The sequence below is a fragment of the Callorhinus ursinus genome, unplaced genomic scaffold (genome assembly GCF_003265705.2).
Source record: "Callorhinus ursinus isolate GAN/ISIS: 27379988/994484 unplaced genomic scaffold, GSC_fseal_2.0 scaffold54, whole genome shotgun sequence".
Lineage (NCBI taxonomy): Eukaryota > Metazoa > Chordata > Mammalia > Carnivora > Otariidae > Callorhinus > Callorhinus ursinus.
The window spans coordinates 9,550,165-9,570,621 of NW_027397116.1; the positions used below are offsets into that span (position 1 = coordinate 9,550,165).

The 20,457-nt window shown below is 34.7% G+C and overlaps 1 protein-coding gene across 1 annotated transcript in view; it reads left to right on the forward strand.

Annotated features, from left to right (window-relative positions):
* USH2A (usherin) overlaps positions 1–20,457 on the forward strand; it is a 707,317-nt gene that overhangs the window by 78,906 nt on the left and 607,954 nt on the right. Inside the window, exons 4-8 of the mRNA XM_025892244.1 lie at positions 1,545–1,608; positions 3,929–4,223; positions 5,211–5,395; positions 5,887–6,108; positions 7,242–7,335. Coding sequence (XP_025748029.1) covers positions 1,545–1,608; positions 3,929–4,223; positions 5,211–5,395; positions 5,887–6,108; positions 7,242–7,335 — 860 coding nt within the window. The remainder of the gene's footprint in view (positions 1–1,544; positions 1,609–3,928; positions 4,224–5,210; positions 5,396–5,886; positions 6,109–7,241; positions 7,336–20,457) is intronic.

Below are 20,457 nucleotides of genomic sequence, written 5' to 3' on the forward strand. Positions count from 1 at the left end.
TTGCTGGAGTGGTGGGGGGTGGGAGGGATGGGGTGGCTGGGTGATAGACATTGGGGAGGGTATGTGCTATGGTGAGCACTGTGAATTGTGCAAGACTGTTGAATCACAGATCTGTACCTCTGAAACAAATAATACATTATATGTTAAAAAAAAAGAAAGCAGGAGGGGAAGAATGAAGGGGGGAAATTGGAGGGGGAGATGAACCATGAGAGACTATGGACTCTGAAAAACAAACTGAGGGTTCTAGAGGGGAGGACGGTGGGAGGATGTGTTAACCTGGTGATGGGTATTAAAGAGGGCATGTTCTGCATGGAGCACTGGGGGTTATATGCAAAGAATGAATCATGGAACACTACATCAAAAACTAATCATGTAATGTATGGTGATTAACATAACATAATAAAAAAAAGAAAGAAAAAACCCACTTAATTATTGAATTGGTACAGTAAGGTACAATCACATTCCCTTTTGTGTTCCCATGATCCAAACTCTAGCTAGAATTTTGCCATTTTAATCAAGTTTTTCTCATTATTATAGCATAAGAAAAAAAAAACCCTTAGAGGTGGTAGTTTCCTTAGGTTTTTCTGTTCCCACTCTCTTGGGCTTATCTGTTATTAAATCCTAAATAAATATTTGCTAAATGAATCAATAAAATAATATTAAGTGGTTTAAGGTGGATATCTACCACACCTTGAAAGTTCACCTAATTCAGTGAGGAGTGGGCTTTGAATCTGGCTTGTCTTTGAAGAATTCTCAGGAGATAATGGAATTTGAGACTGAGGTAGAATGCCATTGATATATGTGAATAACTCAGAATTTATGAGTAGGAGGTTTTCAATTTATCCTCATTTACTGGAGATTTTCTAGACCAGGCATTAATCTAAGTTTGGAGATGACCCAAAGTGATACTCTGGAGCTTGGAGACAGAACAGGGGGGATGACAGAACGGGGGGGGAGTCTTTCTCTTGGCAATGCAAATGCTCTGGAAATTGTAGTTGGAAGTAGATGACAATCAAATTTAGCGCTGATAACATGATAGATTTATAAGTTTATAAACTAGAGAGAAATTTGATTTGGAGAGTTATGGAATGAATAAGTCAGCATAGGGAATAGAATCAATGGTATTGTAATGCGTTTTATGGTGACAGATGGGAGCTACACTTGCGGTGAGCATTGTATAACATATAGAGTTGTCGAATTATGATGTTGTACCCTTGAAAGTAATGTAACATTCTATATCAGCTATATCCCAATTAAAAGAAATACTAAAAAAATTTTTTATTTGACCTACAAGTTAGGCCAGTAAATAGGCTGGGCAAATATTCACTTTGACTTAAATTCTGCAGTGTCTGTGGAGATAACTATGACTATTAATTATTATGTGGAACAGGCAAAACATGTTGGTCTGTAGGAGTTTGAAAGGGCTATGATATAAATATGATTGAAAATTTTATAGCTTTAAAGGAATTTCACTTGAGTGTTTGTCAGCCTCTGCTTGGAAAACTGCAACTTTTTATATTATGTGTATTATATGTCCTCTGCAGGATTAGAGCAGTTTGTTGGAAGAATGCAAGATTTTCGATTATACCAAGTGGCACTTACAAACAGGTAAGTGAATGTGATGTTGTAGAGCTCCACAGGTGTAAGAATAATTCCTGAATTAGCTTAAGTAAGACTTACAAAAGATTATAGTATTTTCATCTTTACAGCATTTGACAAATATCACCCAATTAATGTTTACAGTGTTTGCTTTGGCTTAGTCTATTGTTGTTATTCACTAGTGCTACTCTGTTGGGTAATTCCTTATAATATGAAATTGGTGAAATTCTTTACACAGGATTTTCTCTAAGGAAACTAGATTTTTGAACAAGTTGTATTATAGAACTTGGGGTACATTTTTTAACTGTTCTATATGAAGCAGTTTCTGATATGTAAGAAACTGCTCTATCTGCCTTTTAAAATTGCCTTGTTGAATTTATAAGTACTGAGAATTTAGAACAATGAAAAGGATTATTTTGATATACGGGAAAGTCTCAAGAGACTGAGCTATTAGACTTGGAGACAAGAAGAATGAGTATTTTTGTTATATATTTTTCTATTTCCAGTGAACAAAAGTTATATAGGCTTGGACTAGTGTTAATCAAGTATTTCCTCATCTTGAGAATAGGTGGGAAATCTTTCCTAGGGCTTCTTAAAGACACATAGATTTTCATTCTCTTCAGAAAAGTTCAAGCGAAATTCTGCTTAGATGTCCTCTGAAGTTTCTTTCCCAAGTAATGATTTGATTGTGTAAGAGTATATTGTTGTATGGATTTGTTGATGTGGTTTACTTCTATTAAGGATCAGAAAGAATGATGTTTATTCATATTTCTTAAAGGAAGATGCAGATTAGTGTGGTGAATTTCCAAATGACAGGAGTAGCTCTTGTCAATTTGAGGAGCATTGCTCCTGAGGTGCTGCTATGGTCAGCGGTATGTCCATTAGAATTATAAACTTTCTTTACTAATTACTGATTAGTAATTACTAAATTTACTATTTAATTCAAGTAATGTAAATAATTTAGTAATTACTAATTTACTAAACCTATTATTAGGGAGATTTCCTGCCAGCAGTCTCACTGTCCTTTAAATCACCTCTGTCTAAAATTCTGTTGCAATAATTTGGGGGGGGCTAATGAGGTTTTTCCTGGGGGCCAAGATATCACTTTTGGTCCCATTCAAAACCTGGTATTGCTAGGGAACCTGGACTGGATCGCCCCACGGAAGAACCAAGCGGTGCCTGGAGATCTTGGAGGATAGGAGGTTTATTTAACACTGGCTGGCTCAGAGGAGAGTGGTCTCCAAAGATCTGAGCCCTGAGCACAAACAAAGGTGGCAATTTATACACTTCTACTTCCACACACTTGACACTAAGCACGTGTGCGAAGCGGGGCAGGGAGAAGGACCAGGATTGGTGCGCGCGGGAAGCGGGGCAGGGAGAAGAACCTGGAAGAGTCCGGAGGCAAGGACTGGGACTCTCTTGCTGGCTCGGGCGGCCATCCTAGGACACAGATTTTCCTCATCAGTATCAGTTGGAAAATATCAAAAAGATTTAAAGAAGAAGGCATGATTTCATGTGATTTAGTGAATGGGAAAAACCGCGGGACTCCGTCTGCCCCACTGGAATCCGAGAGAAGAAGCCTGGTCTCTCTAGTTAGACCCGGTTTACTGGTGTTGGCCTACCTGAGATGTCTGGAAAAGTATTATGGCAAAGAATGCCTATAAATAGAATGACTAATTCTGACCTAGAACAGATATATTGCCCTTAATGGAAAAATTAAATATGTCTGCCTGGAATTGGCATTATTCTTTGGCTCTTGGCAGCTGCCAGGTGATCCGAAGCTGCTGAAGCACTTTAGGGTGCCCAAATCTGTACTGATGAGTCCCAGGAAACTACTGACAAATGGTCTTGGCCTCAGTCCCTTTACTTAAAACAACAGCAGATAAAATGGTACTTGTTTTTTATTTCTTTCCCATGGATGAATTGGAGACACTATCTATAACCCTTAGTATTTTCAGTATATTATTGTTCACTTTCGGGGTAAGTCAGTTTAACAGCCTAAATAAATGTTACCTTTCTTTTTCATCACAAATAGGTACAATAAAACATTATGATATTTAAACAAATGTCTCAGTAATCAGACAAGGGCTCGCCCATGCTTCTCAATGTAAAAATTAACGCTTAAGAATTTACTGTTTCCAATATCCATTTTATGAGTATGTTTGTTTGGCCAGGAATGAGTTTGATTTTATGTCCTGTTTAGAAAATAATTAAAATTAAATGGATAGTCATCAAAGCATTAAAATAGTGATATTCATTTGTAACAACCCTTGGAAGTTCTATTACTGCTGAGCTATTTGTCCTTACAGTCTGCTTCTTACACCCACAGGGAGATTCTGGAAATTTTTTCTGGAGATCTGTTCAGATTGCATATCCAGTCACATTGCCGCTGCCCTGGCAGCCACCCTAGGGTCCATCCTTTGGGACAGCGGTACTGCATTCCTAATGACGCAGAAGATACCACCACTGATAGGGTGTTACGGCTGAATCCTGAAGCCCATCCTCTTTCTTTTGTCAATGATAATGATATTGGTACTTCCTGGGTTTCACAAGTGTTTACCAATATTACCCAGCTTCATCAAGGAGTGACTATTTCGATAGATTTGGAAAATGGACAGTATCAGGTAATTTGAAATAATGGGGTGTATTAGTTTCCTGTAACTGCCACAACCAATCACCACTTATTTAGTGGCTTAAAACAACAGAAATTTATTCGCTCACAGTTCTGAAGATCAGAAGTACAAAATGAAAGTATTGGCAAGGCTATTCTCCCTCCAGAGGCTCTAGTGCAGAATCCTTCCTTGCTTCTTCCAGGTTCTGGTGGCTCCTGGTGTTCTTTGGTTTATGGCTACATAACTCCCATCTCTGCTTCTATTTGCAGGGACCTTCCTCCTTCTTTCTCTGTGTCAGTTCTTTTTCCTTGTTCTGTTGTAAGGCCCAGCCTTCATCTATGATGATTTCATATTCAGATCCTTGACTCAATTACATCTGCAAATACCCTATTTCCAAAGGTCACATTCACAGGTGCCAGGAGTTAGTACTTGAACGTACATATTTGGGGATGAAATTCAATCTATTACAAGGTGAATTAGGTGATTGAACATTACTTCACTAAAGTTGTGTATAATAATGTAAGAAATAAAATATCTAAAAGAAAATATGAAGGACCTATTTTTTCAGATATTTGTATGAAATCGTATGAGATATCAAAAATTAGTTCTTTTTATTATTAAGTAGTACAAATTAATAAAAACTGAGGTGCTCATTCTAAGTAACTACTTAAGAAGAATGTATATAACAATTATGTCATGGAAGTAAGGTTCTTTTTCCCTGTCTTTATATCAAACTTAATATTAATTTGAACTTAATTTATAAAATCCTTGAGAAGGGATGGATATGCAATTGTAGAATGTGTTACTTTTACTATAGGGCTATGGAGTCTCTGGATGTCTGATTAATATTTGATAATTATCCTTATGAGGAAGTAAGCTATTATATTTGAAACTAACAAGTCCCTGGTTTGATTTACACTGATGGGTCAAACTTTATTTTTATTTTTTATTTTTTTTGGGTCATACTTTAAAGACAATGATTAACTTATCCATTTTCAGGTGTTTTATATTATCATTCAATTCCTTAGTCCACAACCAACAGCAATAAGGATTCAAAGGAAGAAGGAGGACAGCCTAGATTGGGAGGACTGGCAATTTTTTGCTAGAAATTGCAGAGCTTTTGGAATGGAAAATAATGGAAAATTGGAAAATCCTGATTCTGTCAACTGTCTTCAGCTTTCCACGTATGAATATTTAACAAATAATTATATTTGAAGGAGTTCATTTTAATAGACTAATGGATTAATAATAAGCAATAGGTAGACTAACTCATTAGGTTGGTAGAGACTTCCCTCCACCACCAACCTTCTTGAGGCAGATTGTTCTAGGACTCCACCGCAACTTGAGTTTTAAACTGCATTTAAAGTTCTCATAAAAGATTTGAGAGTATCTCTTGTTTGTGGTCTCATTTGGGCTTTATATCTGTTTTTCAGATTGTTTTAGCAAGTTATCTATATTAATATAATTTTATTATGCCCTCAAGGAAATGTTTTACTAGACTTTTCTATGATGCAATTATATTGTTTGCACATGAAATATCTGAGATATGTTTGTTTTCCCAGAATGAAGAATTTAAGCTGTTACTAATATTGGGTAGTAATGTCTCAAAGTTGTGATTCTGCTTTGTTAAAAATATGAATAACTTTTCATGACTTCAGATTTCTTTCATCAACAGTTTTACTCCATATTCCCATGGTAACGTCACATTTAGCATCCTAACACCTGGACCAAATCATCGGCCTGGCTACAATGACTTTTATAACACCCCATCTCTTCAAGAGTTTGTAAAAGCCACACAAATAAGACTTCATTTTCAGGGACAGTACTATACAACTGAGACTCCTGTCAGCCTCAGGCACAGATACTATGCAGTCGATGAAATCACCATCACTGGGAGGTAATGTTCATTACCAAGCTTTGATTGCAGTGTCCTTTTCACTATGAGTTTTGTTTTCAACAAGATTTTTGCCATACTTACTTAAAAATACTTAAGATTTAGAGGAAGCCAGATTCCAAGTTTCACATTTTGAAATGGTTTCTTACTCTAAGATTTTTTGGAAAGATTTGTATGTAATTCTTTTCTGTATGTAAGACCACATTGTTATAGAATCAATTTTCAAATGCTAAAATTGGGTTTAGAAGGTATGATACCCTGAATTGGGCTTGGAAATAATTTACCAAATGTTTTGCTAGGTTTGTTCTGGAATATAATTTTCAAGTATTCTTGAAATCAGAGAGCAGGAGCTAGATTTCAAGTTACAACTATACTACCAGCTAGTTTGTAAATACGGGGCTCGTCTCCCCGAGTTCATAATTCACAATTTTATGGGGGATATTTGTCTTCCTAGGAAGAAAGATCTAATATTCCCTAAATAATTTATAAACATCTGACTATAACTGAGAACATGGCTCACACTATATCAAAACATGGTTAGCTGGGGATATTCTCTGTTATGGAAATGGTACATATAGATTATATTTAGAATCAAGTTGTGCTAGAAGAGTGATATGCTCTGTAAATAAAGTACATCTTTAAAAACAGACCAGAATACCAAATAAGTATTGTTTGTTTAGTAATAGCGTAATGTAAATAATAATACTATTAAATATTCACCATCTAATTTTGGGGAGAAAACCCCCAAATAATTGAAATATGTTAATTTCATTCTGCAGTTTATTTTAAACTTTATAGTTTTAATTGTGTCTCTAACAGTTTCAGTAAATGCCTTTCCTGGCAAGTTTGCCACATAGTTGATATAAGTGGAAACAACCCTCGACTCCTTTCCCAGGGAGGCTTGATAATTACCTTCTCAGAACATGTGATTTGGATATTGATGACACTTTCTCCAATACTTTAGGATTAATTAAAAACTTTCATGAACATCTATATGATAAATGAGAAACTGAATTTTGTGTTGATTAGCATACTTGACTTCCTTTTTGGATCCACCCCAGTGGATATATTCACAGGCCCTTAAATATATTCATAGTTGAGTTGACTTAGGAGTTGTCTGATGTTCCTGTTCACAGATGTCAGTGCTATGGTCATGCTGATAAGTGTGACACAACAAGCCAGCCCTATCGATGCCTCTGCTCTCTAGAAAGCTTCACCCAAGGACTTCATGTGAGTTCTCTGTTAGAGGCATGAAAATCTAAAAAAAAAAAAAAAAGTGGGGGAGGAGAGAGGGAGGTGGTGAAATGGTGAATATAAATTTTTTTAACTTAATTTTGGTCTACCTTCTGGGTATGAATAAAAATAAATAGATATGAGCCTGAAATGTCAACTATTTCAGGAAATTTTTGGTAGAAAAAAGAAAAGCCATCAAAAAGATGAAAATGTCATTTTTAAAAATAAACTCTATCAGAAAAGTAACACCTAAGATTGAACCTTGGGGTTTTATTTTACTTTTTTGTCTTTGTTTCGTCAGCATTTTCATGTTTTATTAAACAATTTTTAAGGTGTCTGGATAGAATGGCACTAAAAATAAGGGTCTGAATCCTGCATCTAAAGAGTATTTATACAAAGGGGTCTATGCAGCATAAGTCTTTTGATGCAGAGAGATCTTTATGAATTTGTGGCAATTAAGTTGAATTCATTGCTGATATCAGTAATTTTAATTAATTTGAAAATCTATAGTAAAATGACTGAGAGATTATGTTACTTTTGTTTGTCTATGATGGTCAGGGGAGGTTTCATAGTTGAAGTAGAGATTTAGCCACATCTTTAAGAAAAAGGGGTAAATGGAAAAGAAATTGAGAGGTATTCTTTGATAGAAATATCCAGCATCAACATCAGGAACAGCTGATATGAAAGCAAGTACAGCAGCAGTAACAATCATACCAGTAATAAAAAATAAATAGTATGGAGTCTTTGGTAAGTGATATTTCAGGCAATTGATGTCGATTTGGAAAAAAAAAGAAGTTAAAGCCCTACTTCATGGCATGTATAGAAGTCCAGGTGACTTAAAGACTTAAATGTAAAAATAATTGTAAATCTTTTAAAGTAAGGATTAAAATAAAATTTCCAAATCTAAAGCTAGGGACTTTATAAGCAAAACAAATACAAATAGAAACAGAGAAACATATCAGAGCCATGAAGAAAATTATTGACATATTTTGTCATATACATATTTAAAATTCTTTACAGTGTAAGGACTAATTAATTGGATGAACTTGATTGATTCATTCTTATTCAGCCATAATTGTGTGTTTAATTTTTTCCCAACTTGATTGGTTCTTGATTTTAAATTTAAAGTGACATTTATTATTTTTTTTCTGGTGTTTTCTTCTTTTGATTCTTTGAGAGGCATATTTCTCCTTCCTTGCAATCAGTGATTTCTTTTATTAACCTCACAATGTAGCACTGTCTCATAGATTCCTACTTGACTTGTCTCCTAAGCCTTGCCCTTGTATGTGTGTTTAATTAGTTACTTCACTTTTCTCTGTCGCTTTTTTTTAAGATATCATGGAACATCTTGTTTTTAAAAAACCATCTGTCAAGATTTTAGGAACTCCATTTCTGTCTTCTGAGATTCTTAATCTGATCTAATTTGTTTCCAGTGACAACATTAGTGCATATAGTTCAGTAGCAAGAATATTATCTACAGTGCAGACTTCCTCTAGCACATTTAGGATGTAGTCCTGGCCCTCAGTTTCAACTCACTCTTTGATTTGGTTACAGCTTTCTTTCTTTCTATGTGCTCAAGCCAAAACTTTCATGTTCTAATTCAGATGTTCCTTTGAACTTATTCTCCAGATCATTGCTTTATATTGCTGATCTTTTAATTTATACTTTTAGTCTTCACCACTGGTTGATAATTGCTTTGAAGGAAGGAATCTTTTATATTTTTTTGGATTTCTAACATCGAGAGGCTTTGAATTTGGTCTGATTAAAGTATCATGAGAAAAAAAAATCTTTTTAAAAAGCATTGATTTTAGTATGTTTGATTGTGTGGCTTATCATATTGTCCCAGAAAGGAAATTAATTGGATGAACTTGATTGATTCACTCTTTATTCAGCCATAATTGTGTGTTTAAGTTTTTGCCAGTTTGATTTGTTCTGATTTTAAAGTTAAAGTGACATTTTATTTTATTTTTCCTAGTGTCTTCTCCTTTTGATTCTTTAAAATAGACACTTCCCTTTCCTTGCAATCGGTAATATTTTTTATTAACCTCACCCCTCCTCCCCAAACTCACCAAGAGCTCAGTTAAAACACACTCTGGGATGAACTTAGTAAGGCACCTTGCTCTGAATCTATACAGTATATGCAAATTAAGGACTGGGTGATGCTTTCATGTGATATATTTTTTCCTGAGCTTCTCTTGCTTTGTTTTGACTAGTTAGTTCTCATCCCATCAAACCCTACACCCATCTCCCTTTTCCTTTTGATATCCCACCCCATTTTTTTTCCCTTTCTCTCTCTCTAATTGCTCACAGTTGAGTGATTGATATTTTATGATTCTTGGATGATTTCATGCTTCCCCTTAAAAATAGAGCCATTAAATGAATCAAGGCTCATGATTGGTTTCAGAAGTCAAGTTGGGATTTTCAGACTTGGTCTCAGGTGGTGACTGTTGGATTATGAACTAGCAAAATAATTAACTATAATTTAGGTTGAGAATACATTTTAATGCTTCTTATTTAGATATTAAGTGTCTTTTAGAAACAAAGGCAAAAAGTTGACTTTTTTTGTTAATTTCTTCCAAAATTATTTTGATAATTTATGAATTTAGCTATAAAAAAGCAACAAATATCATTCACTTAGCAAAGTTTGGCAAGTGTAGTTGAAGGGAAAAAGGCAATAGACTGTTGAATGATTTCTCAGTCCTATGATATTTTCAATAATGTGTTGAAAATGAGAAATGATTTTATAAAGCATTCATAAGTATGACATTCTCTGACTGTTATTATTCAAAGTATTTTAATACATTGGGACTTACATATCTGAAAAAGGTATCTTATAATAATTTGAAAATATACTTATTCAAATGCTTTTCCCATTGTTCTACTTTTTAAAATAGTAAGTTTGAATATAAGCCATCCATTTTCTATTGGAACCAATGTTCTTTTTAAAGATCTGGACATAATCCAAAAAGAATGTCTTCAATTTCACAGTATTATGCTAACCATTAATAATATTACTCAATAAACAGGGCTTTTGTGAATTGCATTACAGCCATTTGGCAAACGGACGAAAACGTAAGCCTTGAGAATATGCCAGTTCTTGGCAATTGGCAGTCCTATAAGAAAGTGTTCTTAGCGGAAGTGAAAATGAATGAAGTTGGGAGAAAGGAGTAGAATGGTAAATTCAGAAGCAAGTTCGGGTACATAGCCATTCCAAGGAATTTTCTACATAAAGCATTCTTTAGTTTATAAAGTTGATGTCACAAACCGGTGGTCCACAGGTGGGAACAGTGTTTGAATGGTTTGTTATTCAGTTTCTAAAAAAAAATTTCCCTTCGCCTGCACCTCCCATTCCTCCCTCCTCCTCCTGCATCTCTGGCTTCTATTAATCAGAAAACAATCCAACACTATGCCTATGTTTCCCCATGACAGCCTAACTCAAGGTAACAATTACCCTCTTTGGAGCAGTATCACTCTTCGGTTTGCTACCATATTCACTACTATCTGTAGTCTTATATCTGGGTGACCTCACTTATGGTAATACCTGGCCCTCTTACTGGATTAAGACTTACACTCGTAGCTAGAATACATGATTAATTATTCTGGGAATAATTCATAACTCCATTGGTATATCTTATTTCTGTTGTGCAGTCATAAAATTAAAAACAAACAAAACAAAAACCCTTAAGAAAAACTATTCCTGAAGACCCCACTGATCCTGAGTTAAATTTTAAGCCACACTTACTTTTTTCTTAAATATCTCATTGTATTTTGTGATACCTAAAACATCTACCTTGGAGAGGCTCAGTGATTCTCCTCAGTGCTACTGCATAGGAACTCTGACATATTTTGGTATTGTGTTGGCAGTTGTAAGTATGTACACACCATATGAATGTCTGGTGCATACCATAAATGCTAATTGCACATTTCATTAATAGATAATAATTTTAGAGTATTTGTGACATTTCTTCTCTAGAAATGACTGAAACCGTGAATAATTTACTGGTTCCACTTTAGGATTCATCTAGAGCAAAACAAGTCCCAAAAGACTATATGCTATTCAGTAACTTTCAAGCAGAATTGAATGTTTCAAAGCAGAATTCAGGATTACATGGCATTTAACTCTTTGTGAATCATTTGATAAGAAACACATATATCCTTTAAATAATTAATTTTTGGATAACGGATAATCACTGTTACTTGTACATGTATTTTAAAATTTAAGTGAATTTTTATTTTGAGATAATTGTAAATTCATGTACAGTTGTATGAAATTATAGAGATTTCTTGCACCCTTTACTCAATTTGAACCATGATAATGTCTTGCAAAACTAGTGATTTTTCTTTTTAAGCAACTTTCCTGAAATAATTTGCATATAATAAAATGTACCCATTTAAAAATGTATAGTTTGATGAGAATTAGCAAATATATACTCTTGTGTGATCATCTCTATATTCAGAATTGGAATATTTTTGTCTCTCCAAATATTCTCTTGTACTCCTCTGCAGTCAATGCCTCCTCCCCAAACTTCAATCCCAGGAAACCACCTATCTGCCTTCTGTCCCTATAGATTTGTTTTGCCTATTCTAAAAGTTTATATTATGGAGTTATACAACATGCATTCTTTTGGTACATAGGTTTCTAAAATTCCCCCCCCCCCCCCCCACCCCTTGTCCCCCCACCTTTTTTTTTTTTTTAAATCATTTCCTAACTACCTGTGCTATTAGCTTTATTGCAATAATATATCTCTGGTTCAGCTGCTCAAGAATTCCATTATAACTGTCAAAAAGTATGCTTCAAGTCTTAGATACAGAATACAGCCTAGGAATTGGAAGTTTAGGTGTGTATATTATTTGTCAACTAACATGGTTGCATAGTTACAGTATACCCATTCCTCTTCCTCTTCTCTTTACCTGTTCTAAGAATTCAAGTGTTGATAGAACCTAGCTTTAAGGAACGTGGTTATCAGTTGAAACCTGCATCTTTATGATTTTTCATTTTCTTTTAATAGTTATGTTCATCTTTCAGGCTCTTGGCTAAGAGTGATGCAATCATCAGTGCCTCCGCCAAGCACTGGCACTTTGTTGGCTACTTAGCTATTCTTTCATCATTTTGTGACATCATTACCTGAAACGGTGGCCAAGTGTTCACAGAGCAATTTATTAGTAACCATGAATAGTTCTCTTATTCTTTGGCTCTGATTTGTGACCCTTTTATAGCATTAATCATGGCTTTTATGAATTAACTACAATCAAGCTATCAGTATGCATTTTTGTTAGTATTATAAATAGCAGAGCCAGCTTAAAACATTTTATATAATAGGCCTTCCTACCATTCAATAATTTGAATGGTGCCAACATCACACTCTACAGTGCTTATTATGTAAATGAATATTTCCTGTTATTTTAGAAAGTGTGTTCCTTTAGAGCACTAAAGTCCAAAAGTATGAGTCATCATGACTAACTTGAGTCATATTTTTATTACACATCAAGCTTTCCCAGTAATGTTTTTTGTTTGCTCACAGAAAGATCTTACTCTAAATGTATTTCATTTTATACTCTAATCTTGTAAATACTAATGAGTTAATTTTTTTATGTAACTAGCATTCAGACAGTTCATATTATAGAATCTATTTTAAATGTACATTTAGTGAGTCAAGGCCTAGAATTTCATTTCCTCTCTGGCACATGGTGATATTATTATTAATCCTTGTGCTGGTGAGTCCATGTTCATAGACAGGAGAACTCCACATTGTCAAGATGTCTGTTCTTCCTACACTTATCTATAGCTTCAATGTAATCCTGATCAAAATCTCAGAGTTATTTTGTGGATATCAACACGTTCTTTCTCTTTTTCTTTTATTAAGTTCAATTAGCCAACGTATAGTACATCATTAGTTTTTGATGTAGTGTTCAGTGATTCATTAGTTGCATATAGTACCCAGTGCTCATCATATCATGTGCCCTCCTTAGTACCCATCACCTGGTTACCCCTTCCCTCCACCCACTCCCTTCTGCAGCCCTCAGTTTGTTTCCCAGAGTCCAGAGTCTCTCATGGTTTGTCTCCCTCTCTGATTTCTTCCCATTCAGTTTTCCCTCCCTTCCCCTACGGTCCTCTGCACTATTCCTTATATTCCACATATGAGTGAAACCACATGACAGTTGTCTTTCTCTGCTTGACTTATTTCACTTAGCATAATCCCCTCCAGTTCCATTCATGTCGATGCAGATTGTAAGTATTCATCCTTTCTGATGGCTGAGTAATATTCCATTGTATATATGAACCACAGCTTCTATATCCATTCATCTGTTGAAGGGCATCTCAGCTCTTTCCACAGTTTAGCTATTGTGGACGTTGCTGCTATGAACATTGGGGTGCATGTGCCCCTTCTTTTCACTATATCTGTATCTTTGGGGTAAAAACTCGGTAGTGCAATTGTTGGGTTGTAGGATAGCTCTATTTTTAATGTCGTGAGGAACGTCTGTATTACTGTTTTCCAGAGTGGCTGTACCAGCTTGCATTCCCACCAACAGTGTAGGAGGGTTCCCCTTTCTCCACATCCTCGCCAACATTTGTTGTTCCCTGTCTTGTTAAGTTTTGCTATTCTGACTGGTGTAAGCTGATATCTCATTGTGGTTTTGGTTTGTATTTCCCTGATGGCTAAGGATGTGGGGCATTTTTTTTTTTATGTGTCTGTTGGCCATTTGTATGTCTTCTTTGGAGAAGTGTTCATGTCTTCTGTGCATTTCTTTACTGGATTATTTGGAGGTTTTTGGGGTATTGAGTTTGATAAGTTCTTTATAGATCTTGGATACCAGCCCTTCATCTGTTAAGTCATTTGCAAATATCTTCTCACATTCTGTGGGTTACCTTTTAGTTTTGTTGACTGTTTCCTTTGCTGTGCAGAAGTTTTTATCTTGATGAAGTCCCAATAGTTCATTTTTGCTTTTGTTTCCCTTGCCTTTAGAGATGGGCTCTTTCTAAAGTTTATGTGAGAGGTACAAGACACAGAATAGCCAAGACAATAAATATTGAAAGACAAGCACAAAGTCAGACTCCTGACACTGCTTGACCTCAAGACTTATCATTAACATTACAGTAATTAAAACAATATGGTCTTGGCAAAAATAAACAATAGATCAGTGAAATGGAATAGAAATAGACCCACATAAATATAGTAAACACTAATGTAAAAACTGTCAATTTGGATACTAATGATGTGTCGATTTGGGTTTATCAGTTTATAACAATATACTACTCTGGTGCCAGATGTTGAAAGTTGGGGATTCTGTAAATAGGTTGGGGCAGGAGGTATATGGGAACTCTGTATTCATCTCTCAATTTTTCTGTCAACTTAAAAATGCTTTAAAAATTATAGTCTGGGTGATGGACATTGGGGAGGGTATGTGTTGTGGTGAGTGCTGTGTATTGTGTAAGACTGATGAATCACAGACCTGTACCCCTGAAACAAATAATACATTATATGTTAATAATAAAGAAAATAAAAATAAATTATACTCTATTGAAAAAGTAGCATTTAAGACAGACAGTGATGATTGCATTTAAAGAGATCAAAGGTTCTTGAATTATTCTTTTTATAGATTTATTTATTTATTTTAGAGAGAGAGAGAGAGAACACAAGTGGGGGGAAGGGTAGAGGCAGAGGGAGAGAGAGAATCCTCAAGCAGACTCCCTGCTGAGCATGGAGACTGATGTGAGCCTCAAGGTGGGGCTCGATTCCAGAACCCTGAGATTATGAGCAGAGCCAAAATCAAGAGGTGACTGCTTAACTGACTGAGCCACCCAGGCACCCCAAAAGTCCTTGAGTTATTCTTGAAGAGTGTGGAATATTTTCAAATTTTAACTTAAGCAACATTTTTATTTAAGAATAACACAGCAGGGCGCCTGGGTGGCTCAGTTGTTAAGCGTCTGCCTTTGGCTCAGGTCATGATCCTGGAGTCCCTGGATCGAGTCCCGCATCGGGCTCCCTGCTCAGTGAGGAGCCTGCTTCTCCCTCTAACCCTTCCCCCTCTCATGTACTGTCTCTCTCTCTCTCATTCTCGCTCTCTCAAATAAATAAATATTTTAAAAAAATAAAGAAAGAATAACACAGCAAAAGAGAAGAAATGTAGTTTATAGCTTCCCCAAAATATAGAGAATAAAAAGGAAACATCTTTCTTATTCCAAATAAGGCAAAAAAGGAGAGGGAAATAAAAAGTAAAATATAGTAAATATAAAGTCCAAATATATCAATAATCATAGCAAATACAAATGTGTTAAGCTTGTCAGAATTAAGTGCTGTCATACAAACAAAAAATGTAATATCCACTGTTGTGTGAGCATTAATGTGAGAGGGTACCTTAGGCACAAATTTTAAGAAGGCACCAAAAAACTTATTAATCAAAATAAATAATATTTTAATATAATACTTGAAAAAGGCAAAATGATAGTAAAATCTATGAGGAAAAATATATAAACATTTCAAATAAAAATAAGATGTTGTTTGTTTTGTAACTCTGTTACTTAGCAATGAGAACTGTTTCCAGTCAGCCATAGTTCCTTCCTAACAGTTCTGTAAGGCTATCCTGTGTCTGCTTCATATGGAGGTTGGCAGTGGTTTGGAAACAGATTGGTCAAGATGATGACTTATATATAGCTATACTTTTTGATTATAGAGTGTTTATTAACTTTCTCCACTTGGGTCCTAATACAGGAGGATATTTTATAAATGTATATAGGGGTACATATTTTTATTTGGCCTCATGTTCCAATATGGTTCAGCATGGCACTGATGTTGAGATGGTAAGACATATACCTAAAACACAAGCACACATGAAGTTTAAAATTTAAAAGCTGCTTAAGCTATATAATATTAGGTAAAATAGACTTTAAGCAAAGATTCTATTAGAGATAAGGTGCTTTATTACATAATGGTAAATGATATAATTCTAAACTTACATGCATTTTATAACATAGTTTCAAAACTATATAGCAAAATTTGACAGAACTGGAAGGGGAAATTGACAAATCCAACATCAATGTAAGAGACTTTAATATATCTCATTTGGTAATTAATCAAATAGGCAGTTAAAAAATTAAAATCCTTAATAATTGAGAATTGAACTAATTTGAAGCTTGGTATAATAGATTTCTGTATCCAATGATGAAAAAATGCACATTCATGTCAAGATCACATGGAAAATTTATGAACATTGATCATATACTAATTGATAACAATAGTCTCAACAAATTATATAGAATTTGTAATCACAACACATTGCACATATTAAGTAAATAGTTCTAAGTAAATGAATGCATACAGTCATTTCACTATTATCCAAATGAGTTCAGAAAAGTAGAAATAGATGGAAAAAACCCCAACTAAAATTATGAACCTTTTATTAATCTAACAAAATTTTATTGAGTAGTCATTTGCTAAGCAGTAGGTTTACATCTCTGGGCAAAATACAGTTCCTCTTGAAGAGTTTACATTCTGTCAGGAGTTGGTGGTGGGGGTGGGGGAGGAAAAGAAGTAAAATAAGCAAGTTAAATATATAGTATGCTAGGGTTTTATCTAAGGCATAGTGCTTTATTTTGAACTGTGTCAGTAGAATGAATTGTGGTGGCCAGGATGCAAAATCAAACAAGGAGAGTACAATTAAGATCACTCTCCCATGTAAACAAAGCCAAAGATTTTAAAATGATGAAACATATCTAGCTTTTTATAAAAACAATAATATATAGTAGCCATATTGGGTTTCTCCCAGGAATGCAAGTGAAATTTAATATTAATAAAACTATTAATGTAATTCACCAAGAAAGGAAAAACATGATCATTTCAATAGAATTGGAAAAAAGCACACATCTAGACAAGTGTTTTTAGAACACTCTCCATTGAAGAAGATCTTCTTAACCTGATAAAGAACACCTGCAGTTTTCCAGTATTAACAGTACACATAATGGGAAATCCACAGAAGTATTCCCTTCAAAATAAGGAATAAGACAAGGATGTCTATTATTTTGCATTTTATTGGAGGATCTAGCCAGCTCAATATGATAAGAAAAAGAAATAAACACTTAAAAATTAGAAAGAACTGAGCTGCCAATATCTGAAGATAATTTAGCCAGAAAATGAAAAAAAATTCCACAAATTATTAAATATTAAGGAGAATTCGGTAAAGTGGCTAGATATAGGATAGAAACATGAAAATAATCGTCTTTTATATGCCAAAATTACAAACAGGAAACAATTTAAAAATAATTTTCCACAGAAAATATAATTTGTCTTTACAGCTTCTGAATACAAGAAGCATAACTATAAAGGAAGAAACTAATAAATGTGGCTACATTATAATTTGAAGCTTCTTCATCAAAAGCTACCATTTAAAAAAAAAGCTACAGATTTGCAGATTATATTAGCAACACAACACATATAATAGACAAAGGGAATTTTTAAAACAGACTAATTGAAAAACAGACCAAGAAAATTGAACCAGGTAATTTGCAGAAGAGACTAGAAATGACAACTCAAAGGATCAATATACATACATATGAAAACATCTGCAATTTTACTGGTTATCAGTAATCAAAACCATGAGATAATATTTTATTTTCATGAGGTTGGTAAAGATTCAAAAAATCTGAAAATTTCAGTTGCTGACAAGGATGTAGATTACTGACAACTCATCCACCACTGACGGGAAGGTGCCACCACTATGGGAAAACAATTTGCAAATATTTAAAAGGATACTTATAGCAGTGAGTCTGAATGAATATAGCTATTACATCAACATGACTAGACTCTCAAATAATTGAATACAAAAAGCTTGTAGAATAATATATAGAGTAAACCATTATGTAAAATTTAAAAACACACAAAACAATACTGTTACTAAGTAATACAAAAATATAAAGTGTAAATATGAAGAAAAGCATGTGAATGAATATTACTAAGTTCAGGTGTTACTGGTAGAGTGGAACGTATATTGTGGTGTTTTGTTTTTTAAGTCAGGTGGTGAATTAAAGAACACAGTTGTTTGATTTTTTATTATTTATAAATTTTTCAGCCCTAAATATAATTTTCCTAAAATATTATAATATGATTTATTAATCTATCAGGAACATATCATCTATGTTAAGTATTCATGCTACTGCTAAAAACAGAGGGGAGGTGACTCTGCAGCATAGAATGACTGTTAACAAAATTCATGATTACTGTGTACCTTTATAGTTCTAATGTGAAGATTGATCATTTGCTAGCTTCATTCAACAAATATTTATGAAATGCTTTCTATGTGTAGAACATTATGCTATGATACAGCCATAACACCTTGATTACAGATGCAAGTATTTGAAAATACTGAAGGACTTTCATTTGTGAAAGTCAAAAAAGATTTCCTGGCAGACACTAATTACTATAATGAATGGAGATGACTTTAGTGCAAAACAAATTATTCAGACCAACAATTTATAATTAATAGATAATATAAACATCATTGACATTTTAAATCTTAAAAGAAAAATTTAAATGTAGCTACACTATGAAAGTAAATTTTTAAAATTTACTAATCTGGTACTCAACCCTAACATTAGATAAAATTTCCAATATAAAATGGCTTTCTGTCCACATAGTAACTCAGATGCATTTTTGTGTCTACTCATTAAGTGTAGAGAAACCCTAAAAACTAAAAGACATAATGGTGGGGTGCCTGGATGGCCCAGGCGGTTAAGCATCCTGACTCTTGGTTTCAGCTCAGGTCATGATCTCCAGGTCATGAGATCGAGCCCGGCATTGGGCTCCCCCTCAGCGAGGAATCTGCTTCAGATTCTTTCTGCCTCTCCTTCCTGTTCTCCCCTTCCCTGCTTACACATGTGCTCTCTTTCTCTCTCTAAAATAAATAAAAAATAAAATCTTTAAGAAATAATGTATTTTACTTCTTAAAATATGAATCTGTATTTTGAAGAGGTACATGTAAAGAACATTTTAATATGACCCCATTTTCTCTTCATTGACTTCCTTTGTAAAATAGTGCAGGTTATCCTATACAAATATGTTCTCTATTCCAGGCCACATTTTCTGGCATATCAGTAGGGGTAAATTATTATGGTTTCCTTTCAATAGAATTGGCTTGGCTTGGCCACTATCTACAAACTGGAAGAAACCATAAAGTCCTCCTTCTGGACTTTTGGGAGAAAAGTGTCTCATATGCTCATATGTGTCTTTTCTATTTAGTGCCATGACAAGTTCCACAATTAAAGAGAAAGAAGCAGTAAAGGAGGGCAGGCAGGCCAAGGGAGAAGTCAAATATTAAACAATGACCAGTATTCAAAATTAATACAATGCCAGTGCCTCTCATACAGATCTCATTCAACAGCTATACATTGTTAGGTTGTCTGCATTCACAGTCAGAAGTTCCCTCCTTACAAGTTTATTGACTCTCAGTTATATGTATTTTTAAAGATATTGTTTATTTTAGAGTGAGAGCAAGAGAGAGAGAGAGAGAGAGACAGAGCACAAGTGGGGAGAAGGGCAAGGAGGAAGGGAGAGGGAGAACTCTGCACTCAGAATGGAGCCCCACGTGGGGCTTGATCTCATGGCCCTGAGATCGTGACCTGAGCTGAAACCAAGAGTCAGACATCTAACCAACTGAGCCACCCAGGCCCCCCATCAGTTATATTTTTATACAGACTCTGTGTAGAACTGAAGCAGTTTTCCAAATGGTTCTGTTTACAGTCTCTATTTTTTTTTTTTAAAGATTTTATTTATTTATTTGAGAGGTGGATTGGAGACCACAGAGGGAAAGGGAGAGGGAAAAGCAGACTCCCTGCAGAGCAGAGAGCCTGACACGGGACTCGATCCCATGACCCTGAGATCATGACCTGAGCTGAAGGCAGACGCTTAACCAAATGAGCCACCCAGGCGCCCCCTATGGTCTGTATTTTTACAAATGTTGATTTTGTTTCCCATGTTATCGAAATTTGTTTTATTGGATGATTTTCTAATCCTCCATTGAAATTTGCCTTCAGAGATAGAGACAAGGCATTGCATAAATTAGAAAGTTTCTAAAAGTAGCCAACATGTATTAATGGTTGAATTGTCAGGCTATGTATAAGTGTTCATG